General features: G+C 41.4%; 1 protein-coding gene across 1 annotated transcript in view; it reads left to right on the top strand.

Annotated features, from left to right (window-relative positions):
* Positions 1-9,764, top strand: part of fzd3a (frizzled class receptor 3a) — a gene marked incomplete at its 5' end in the record, with an annotated part of 53,783 nt that overhangs the window by 41,637 nt on the left and 2,382 nt on the right. Inside the window, 1 exon segment of the mRNA XM_014024189.1 lies at positions 8,688-8,836. Within this exon segment, the coding sequence (XP_013879643.1) occupies positions 8,688-8,836 (149 nt within the window).

The following is a 9,764-nucleotide window of genomic DNA, read 5'->3' as shown; positions in this document are numbered from 1 at the left end:
ATTTAATTTGGTCCGTGGGTGGGCTGACACAATCTTAATGGGGGTTTGGGTGGGTAATAAAATGAGAAGCAGCAGAGATGTGTGTAAGACTACAACCCTGCTTCCTAGTCTGGACCCTGGATTGTCAATAATTTCTGTGGTCAACAAAATCAGCTAAATTCTTAGAAAGGAGAGTGGCTCCAGTCAGTCAAGGTGGGATGGATGCCATCTCTCCGCATCAGACCAGGTTTCCCCCAGAAAGAACTCCAGTTATTTACGTAGCCAACATTGTTTTCAGAACACCCCTTGGATGCCCAGCGGTTAAATGAGGACATACGACTAAACATATCATTGCTAATTAGGTTGGGTAGGGGGCCAGAGAAAACTACAGAGTCCGACATAGTCTTTGCAAAGTTACAGACCAAAGCAACGTTAATTTTAGTGACCTCCGATTGGTGTAACCTAGTATCATTATCATCTATGTGAATCACAATCTTACGATACCTAGCATTAGCATTAGCCAGTAGTTTAGCAGTTTTAAGAGTTTTATTAATAAACAGGAAGCTGGATCTGGACACACACATCAGGGGTACAACAAGCTCTAAACAGGAGATGATTAGGTTAGAGGCTGGGTTAAACTGAGAAACAGAATGAATGCATTGAATGAAGCCACTTAACCTTTTAAGTGAGTGCTTGGTTCTGAATGAACTCCTGAATGATGTGGACAGCCTTGGGTGAAGTCCAACATTATTTCCGGGTTTACGATGAGCCCTCCGAAGGGACTTGGATTCTCGGGAGTATCCGTAGAACAGGCGGGGGCCATACACAAATGGTCAGAGAGCAGAATCGAGTTTGGAGGAGCAGACTTATCTTGTGGTCGGGGAGAACAGGCGAGGGTCAAAGTCTGGGAATCCGATGGCTGAACAAATCCAACAAGGGCTGAGGCAGGAGACGTGAATCCAAAATCCAAAACCAAGGTCATAATCCGTGAGGTTGATGACTGGACAAATCCGACAAGGGCTAAGGCAGGAGACATGAGACCAATAACCAGAAACAGGATCGTAAYGAGGCAGGCAAGACGAGACATGGATGCTGGACAACTACTAGGCATAACCGTTCATAAATCTGGCACTGAAGCTGTGGGAGAGTGGACCTTAAATACTAATGACAACAGGTGAGTGGCATGACGCTGATTATGATTTTCTGTGACGGGAGGGGTGAAACAATGAGGTGGTGATTAACTATGGCATGACTTGGGCAGGGAACAGACGTGATTCATGACACCTGGAATGCATTCAGTCATGGTTGTTGGAGTCCCCAAATCCACGTTTCAGAATATAGAGCTGCCAATGCAGGGTCTGTTTCTCGGTTGGAGTGATGCTGAAAGGGGAGAATCGATTAGAAACATCAATGGGTTGACGGTCGAGAAGTTTAGCTTTAGCACTGCACTTTTTCCAGGCCGTCACCCAGCTAGCTTGGGGTTGGTGACGTCACGGGATCCACCGAGGGACCACTTACAGGAGAGGCTTCTCTCGGTGGCTCAATGGCCTAGCTAGCTGTTGGCTTGTCAACAGTGCGGAGCCGAGCTTCTAATTCAGACAGCCTTGCCTCTAAAGCTGCCATAAGACCAAATTTAATACATATGTTGCCATCGCTAAAGGAGGCAGGGGAGGAACTAAACATCTCACACACGGAGCAAGTGAGGAAAGACGAGGTCGGAGAAGAAGTAGCCATGATGCTAAGCAAACGATAGCAAGAGCTACAAGATCCCGAAATACACAAAACCAAGAAGTGTTGAAAAATAAAAGATTTTTTAAGCACAGTCCCAATAAGAGCAAACTAYATCAAGGGTGATTTAGGACTAGAAGTAKAACGGCAAAGGCAGAGTGAGTTGAAGAAATTCCCCAAACAAACAAATTCTCGAGCACCAGCAGCAAAGCAGAAAATGATACAATGCGTTACCCCACATCTATCCTCACCCTGTCTCCTGAAAACAGGAGCAGGTGTACGGAGGAAGACGGTTTGTAACGTTTTTGGTGCTTGTTAGCGGAGCAGTCTTTCACTGTCAGCCAACAACGTGTGAAAATGAAAAAAAAAACTACTGTTGTTAATGCTTCACTCTGTGCAACATGCAGCGGGAGGGAGGGAGGAAATGATCCTCTGACACTAAACAGTTATACGCAAGACCATTGCTACCGACTCAAAACCCTGGTCTTGGATTTGGAGGCACCAATCCTCATCCCGGCCGCTTCACACTCTACAGAGAACCGCTCCAGTGAAAGCTGGAGATCACGATCTGATTAAGCCATTCCTCTTCCTCTAGGTTCTGCCTTGAAATTCTGTCCATAAAAGTAATGAACAGAATCAGTGACAAAGGGCAACCTTGGCGGAGTTTGACTTTCCCTGGAAACAAGTCCGACTTACTGTCTGCAATGCAGACCAASCTCTGACACCGGTCGTACAGGGACAGTCTGTATCAACGGGCCTGGTATCCTATACCTGGTACCGGTATGGTGTACCAGGTATGGGATACCAGTACAAATACAGCTGGTCTGTGATGCTTCAGAGGATGGTTATGAGATTATTGGGAAGCATCATGAAGTCCAAGTTTAATTTTACTGTTGTATATCGTACTTACAACCCTATTTACAACACTATTAGCCTAACAAGACAACAATATTAATAAAAATATACAATGATTTTTGGAACAGCTAATTTGTCTTTGAATGGGTTTACATGACATAAGATTGTCAAAATCAAGCTAGCATAACTGACCTACTTCCCACATTTCTGCCATTTAAATATATCTATTGCCAAGCTTTAATCTATTTATATATGTATATTTTACCAACCTGTGAAATGTGATATCCTTTGATCTTGTGGCAATTTTTGGCAAAACGTTGCGTCCCTTTTTGGTTTTTCTTGCATGACTTGTCATTTGTCCGACTCAATGCATAGCAATGGCGCCTGTGCATCGCACGATAAGTCACGTGATGTCCAGTCCAGTAATATAGAACAGTAATACACACCTTCGTGTTCTCAATCGTTGGTAACATGTCTTTGTTCCACTGAGCTGCAGCAGCCTCAGTATTTAATATTTGAAATGGCTCAGAACTGTCAGCTAACAGGAACTCTCATTACTAAAAATGGTGGGTTTGACCTCTATTGACCTACTGCCATGATATAGTCAGGCTTCAGCAGATGGAAGGAGATGCAGGAGAACTCAGTGGTTCTCTGCATCGTAAATCCTTCAATTGTGTAAATGTGTTTCTGCTGAGAGAAGGGGGTCGCTGGGGTCAAGCTGCTCCACCTCACAGTTCCAGCCCACCTGAACACAAGGTGAGCTATACACACAGTAAATAACAACATACAAGCCTCTTTCACAAGACAGGTCCGCAAAATCGCAGCACAGACCAGTCCGGCTTTAAGCTCCCTTGGGTCATTCATAAAAATCACATCTTCTGTGTGCTGTTCTGTGTCATCTTTCATATTCCCTCAGTGATAAATCTGTTGATTATTCCTGCAATTGCTCACTGACGTCTGCCTCGTGTGGAAAAAAAATAAACAAATTAACTAATTTTAGTGATTCTGTGGTTAAATATTTTTAAAACTAACCACAAAGTTGCTGTTTCATTTAGTTTTTAATATTCCCTTGGTAATAAATCTTTTCATTAATCCTGTAGTCGCTTGAGCTGAGGTCTGTATCGATTGTATCAAACACACACAGGTTTGTTTTTATATCCTTATGAGGACAATGCATTCACGTTTTCTGGAAAATGGTTCCAACAATGTAGCAAAAACGTGCAATATGGCAAAAAATTTCATATCACGCTATACATTATGAGGTTAGGTGGCGGTAACAATATATATCATGATATAAAACTTATACTGTGATGGACTTGCGACCTGTCCAGGGTGTACCCCGCCCCTCACACTGTGACTGCTGGATATGGGCACCAGTGACCCACGTGACCCTGAAAAAAAAGGAAGAAGCGTGTACAGAAAATGGATGGATGGATGGATATAAAACTTGTAATAGAAAATAAATAAATCACATACTAATTGAGTGATTATTATGTGTCACAGCTCAGCTGATAATAAACATTACAAATGTAACAAACATTGCTTATTGATTAGCAAACCACGGTCAGCTGAAGTTACTCTCTTTCTGAAACACAAACWATTTCTCGTATAGGTTAAAAAAATTTAGACCTTAAAATCTCCTTTTTAAGGGAAATGTTAAAGTCTCCCTTAAAAATCTAAATTTAAGGTAGATCTAGCTGGTTAAATAAGATATATACACACACACTCACACACACACAGAGAGAGAAGAAAGAAGAGAAACGAGGTCCATTAGACTCAGCGAGCTTTTGTGCGTCCCACTGGAGCTCGCACTGACTTCACCTGCACCGACAGTCGCCTCGCTGCGTGACAGTGACATCTGCCGCGCTCCTCCCGTTGCAGGCAGTGTGATTGCTCAGTAGCTGAATGGACGATGCGCCATCACATAATTATTAGGGGTGTAAGAAAATATCGATACACTGAAATATCGCGATATTTCATTTCCCGATACTGTATCGATATTCTAAAGCCCTGTATCGATTTTTATTTATTAAGGTTTAAAATGTCAACTTTCTTGCCAACCATTCATTTTTATGTTGTAGTTCAGCCTCTGACCACTAGTTGGCAGCAGTGAGCCATGCTCACTGCTGCCAACTAGTGGTCAGAGGCTGAACTACAACATAAAAATGAACGGCTAGTTGGCAGTGAGCCAACCATTTGGCTCCTCTACCTCTTGAAGTAGAGGCTATTGTTTAGTGTTGAGTGACCATTTTGTAAATTAATATTATAAACTAAAAGCTGCAAAAAATATATTTTCAAACTATTTATTGTCAAATTTAGTCTGATAATTGAAAACTTGGATGAAATAAGAAATATGAAACAAATAAAATAAAACACAAACAAAGCAGAACACAGCTAAATGTATCAAAAGTATGTCTCTGTAATATTAGAATTTTCTGAGACAATGAATTTTGGTTTTTCATTTTTTTTCTCCTGTAAGAGGTTTTTATTTAATAGAATTTTTGGACAAAAAAAATCGCAATATATTGCAACATATCGCCTTGCTTATAGTATCGCAATATATCGGGATATATCGTATCGTGACCCCTCTGTCATGATATGTATCGTATCGCCAAATTCTTGCCAATACACAGCCCTAATAATTATGTGATGTAAACAGTTCGACGTTCATTTTCGCACACCCGTACCAGGTCCAGATAATTTATGTTTTGCAACTTTTTGCTCTTCATTTGCGCTCTCAGCCACGCTGCTTCCCGCTTCCTCTGTTTTGACTCCAGCCGGTTACATCATCAAAAAGAATTACCGCGGTTGGCYGGTAGACTACAGATCTCTATCATAGGACAAATTTAAATAGTTTCTACCGTGTATCGTTTATATTGCACATTCCTAGCCCACGCGCACACTCACAAAAACCAACAGAATTAACTGATTTTTAGCAATTCTGTGATTCCATATTTTTAAACTAACTACAAAGTTATTGTTTCGTGTCATCTTTAATATTCACTATGTGATAAATCTGTTTGTTGATTAATTCTGCGGTCGCTCCCTGATTTCATCAGCTCGTTATCATTTTTGGAGGTTGCTTTTTCACAAGCCGGTTAGCCTGCCTTGGGCCTGGCTCTGATACTACCTCGCTTGAAGGTTCAGAGGGGCATCAGGCGGGCTCACTTTACTCGCCTTTCCGCTTTTTCTGAATGCTGGGAGGAGGACAGAACACGCATCAGTCATGGACTGAGCTGTCTTATAAACGAGGCTACAGGGAAACACTCCTGGGTGTAAATGCAACATTTCATCTCAGCCTCCCTGAGAGTCACAAAACCACACATCAGAAAATTCAAGGTCTCTGACTATTTTTGTCCTCTTCACACACACTCCGCAGAAATGAGCTTCAGTTTCAGTTTTATTTTAGATAAAGGTTTAACAACATGGCTCCAACATTCATAGTAATGAGGATGTATTTGTCCTCCGCCTCACCCTCTCATTATCAAACCGTCAACCCAAATCTGTGACAGGAACTGGAACAAAACAGAGTCAGCTGCTTTGTCTGAATAAATAACCTAATTTTTCAGTCCCACTGGAAGTTTAAGTTGGTGAAATGTTTTAGAAAGGGGACAGTATAATTTAGAGGTTGTCTGCTTCTTGTCAGAACAGATGAGCATTTGCTGCTGCTGTTGTGTTTATGCTCCCAGCAGGGCTCTGTTGGTGAAGAAGTGGAGCAGAGACGAGTAAACATGAAGAGAGACTCAGTTCTCTTTCTGATTCTGAGCAGGAACTAAATTACATTTCCCTGTAGCGCAGTGTCTTTTTCTGCTGGAGTTTCAATTCTAACGGACTGTGAACACATCTGTCTGCAGATTCTTAACTGTACACGTTGCTGCCAATCACAATGTAAATTGAAACTCTTATTCTAGTTCTCAGTAGATTTTAAAATAAATATTCAGAAGAGCTGCACTGTGTGATGGATGGATAGAGATAACTTTTGAAAAACAAGTTAATGACCTGATCAGCCATTTTCTTTTAGAGAATAAACATGTCCTAATTTTACAGACACAGAATATAATCACTATACAAACGATAAACTGATACAGGACAATCCTTGTGTTTTTTTTTTTTACACTAATTATCACCTTTGGTTGACAAACCAGCAATAATGAAACTTAATAAAACAGTCATTGGATACTGTAGAGCTGGGCGATATGACCCAAATATTGTATAAACAATTATACCGGTATTTGACAGTATTTTTCTTTTCATCACAGCAAAGCTGATAATAAACATTACAAATGTAACGAATATTGCTTATTGATTAGCAAACCACAGTCAGCTGAAGTTACTCTCTTTCTGAAACACAGAAACTGTTTCTTGGCTTTTTTTCTTTTACTGTACCTCAATCTGTGTCAGTGTTTCCTCCCTCAACATGTCTTTTCTTCTTTGCCTGGTTGTAGACAGTAGTCACGCATTTTGGTACAGTCGTGAAAGAGGAGGGTTGAGCAAAGATCATCATCATGTTTTGTGTTATTTAAGAAAACTTAACAGGACAACTCAGCCTCCATGCACAAGTCAACACACCCAGTACAAAACCACTTACCCTCGGGCTTTTCACAATAGAAGCACATCAACATCTCCATTTTGGGAGGCTGTGGTAGAGTKGTTAGGGGAGTCGTCCTGTGACCAGAGGGTTGCCGGTTCGGTCCCCAGTTCCAGCTGTCATTCGTGTCCTTGTCGTGTCTTGCATGGCAGCCCCGCCTATTGTCAGTGTGCCCCAGGGCAGCTGTGGCTACAATGTAGCTTACCACCATCAGTGTGTGAATGGCTGTAGTGTAAAGCGCTTTGGGGACCCCATGGGGCTTGATAAAGCACTTTATAAGTTCAGACCATTTACCAACCATACATTCATGTTGCACATGAAATCTACCAGTGCACGTCACTGAAGAGGTGTACGCAACTGTCRTGGAAATATTTATTCGACAAAGACAAACATGTGAATAAAGTATAAAAGTACTCCGTGAAGTGGTCGTCGTGGTTTTTATTATTTGCATATGCAAAGACACAGTGGGTAACTCAAGCAGTGTCAGAACAGAGTATGTTAGCCACAGCATGCGTCACGCAGGGAGAGAGAGAGAGAGAGAGTGTGTGGTCTTCAGCAGCCAGCTAAATACAAAGTAGAGGAAAAATCTAGTTAACCAATCAGAATATGACAAATTGTTCAGAGAAGACTGCCTCTTCCTTGCTGTGGCCTGATAAGGACAACAGCTGACACAAGGCAGACGTATCAAACGTATCAAACCAAAGACAAAGACAAAAAATGTATCAAGAACTATCAAAAAGATACACAAGTACAGTTAACAGATGTGAAGACACTCTGAACTGGTAAAAGATCAGAGGAGACAAAATATTTCTCTAACACGCCACATTAAGAGATGGTGAAAACGGGAGAGCTTTTTTTAACGTCAGTCACTGTAAGAAGTGAAATCGCTACCTGCAGCCAGTTATTGAGAAACTGCTCTAACAATAACATTAGCTTGCTAATGCATATAGCGGTGCTGCGAGAAGAAGTGTCCCCGTGAAACTGTTCACTGGTGGGCACAACGTAATCTTCCCAACATGTTCTGGATATTTAAACCAGTATGTCCGGTATTCAGAGAATTCATATTCGGATTCAAGATGGCTGCCCCCAGCTATCTTCAACAGTCATTTTTATAGATACTGAGCTAAAATTTGGTGTGGTAGTTGAGAGTCATCCCCAACACATACTCTGAGCACTAACAGTYGAAATCACATCACTTGAGATCATGTATAAATGCTATTTCAAAACATAGCTCTGYCATTTCYCAACATAAAAGGTTTTTAGTCTAAAACTCAGATGGTGGTTGATTCCTTCAAGGAATGCTAGGTCTTTAATTTAGCTTTGATTTATTAGGCCAAAAATCACTGCTTTCTTTACTTCTTAACTATAAATCCTCATTTTGTGCAATTTGTTCTTGATTATTCCAAAAATCCTCTTCAGTTCTTTTAACAGGACCAGAATCCGTTTTTTCACATTTACTTCTGTTTTGCTGCAATTTTCCACCTAAATCTTCCAAACTCAATTTTAACTCTACATTTTTATTTGTGCATGCTTTCAGGTGGAGAAGACTAGCCAGCCCAACTTGGTCCTCTTCCTCATCAAGTACCTGATGATGCTGATTGTGGGAATCCCTTCTTTGTTCTGGGTGGGCAGCAAGAAGACTTGCTTCGAGTGGGCCAGTTTCTTCCATGGCAAGAGGCGCAAAGAGTATGTACTTCATTTACTCTGATGGAGTTTGTTAGACTGAAGTATGACATGACACAGCTGATAGTACACTGTCAGGGTAACAAAAATAAACACGTCAAAGTTTACTTGACAGTCTGTACTTATACAGGTCTTTCTATCCAACCAGAATACTCAAAGCACTTAACACTACAACCTGCTGTCCACAGGGAGGAGCAATCTCTCCTCTGTGTTGGCTCCTGGTTGTCGACAGCCTATTAAAGGAGCTGTTCGGATCTAGACTCCATACACAGGAGTGTGCAGATGACTTGGTTAGAAGGCTTCTGCCTGGGTACTGTATGTAACCTAATGCAGAGGGGACTAAACATAGTATCCAGATGGTGCTGCAAGCAGGAACTTTCTGTCAATCCAAATAAGACAGAATTGGTTCTTTTCACTCATAAGAAGTTAAGGAAAGTTTACTCACCTCCACAGTTGGAGGGTGTAGAACTCTCCCTGTCAGAGTCAGTAAAATTCTTCGGTGTCTAGACAGTAGGGGTGTAAGAAAATATCGATACACTGAAATATCGCGATATTTCATTTCCCGATACTGTATCGATATTCTAAAGTCCTGTATCGTTTTTTATTAAGGTTTAAAATGTCAACTTTCCTGCCAGCCGTTCATTTTTATGTTGTAGTTCAGCCTCAGACCACTAGTTGGCAGCAGTGAGCCAGCCATTTGGCTCCTCTACCTCTTGAGCGTCAGAGAGTAAGGGTAGCATTAGCATTGTAAGTAAACATTAGCTTCATGCTCCGAAAGCTGAATCTGAGCAGAAAAGACCGACACCCTCTGCCTTCTAAGCTGAGGTAAGGTTACAAACAGTTATTTTAAGACAAATTAAGTGTCTTGTGTGCTCTTTTTTCCAACTGTAGTCAGCTTTCACGTTATGCATATAGCCATGCGTCTATCACC

Source organism: Austrofundulus limnaeus, unplaced genomic scaffold (assembly GCF_001266775.1).
Source record: "Austrofundulus limnaeus strain Quisiro unplaced genomic scaffold, Austrofundulus_limnaeus-1.0 Scaffold412, whole genome shotgun sequence".
Taxonomy (NCBI): Eukaryota; Metazoa; Chordata; class Actinopteri; order Cyprinodontiformes; family Rivulidae; genus Austrofundulus; species Austrofundulus limnaeus.
Note: the sequence above shows the minus strand (reverse complement) of the source record. Positions and strands in the feature narration are given on the sequence as shown.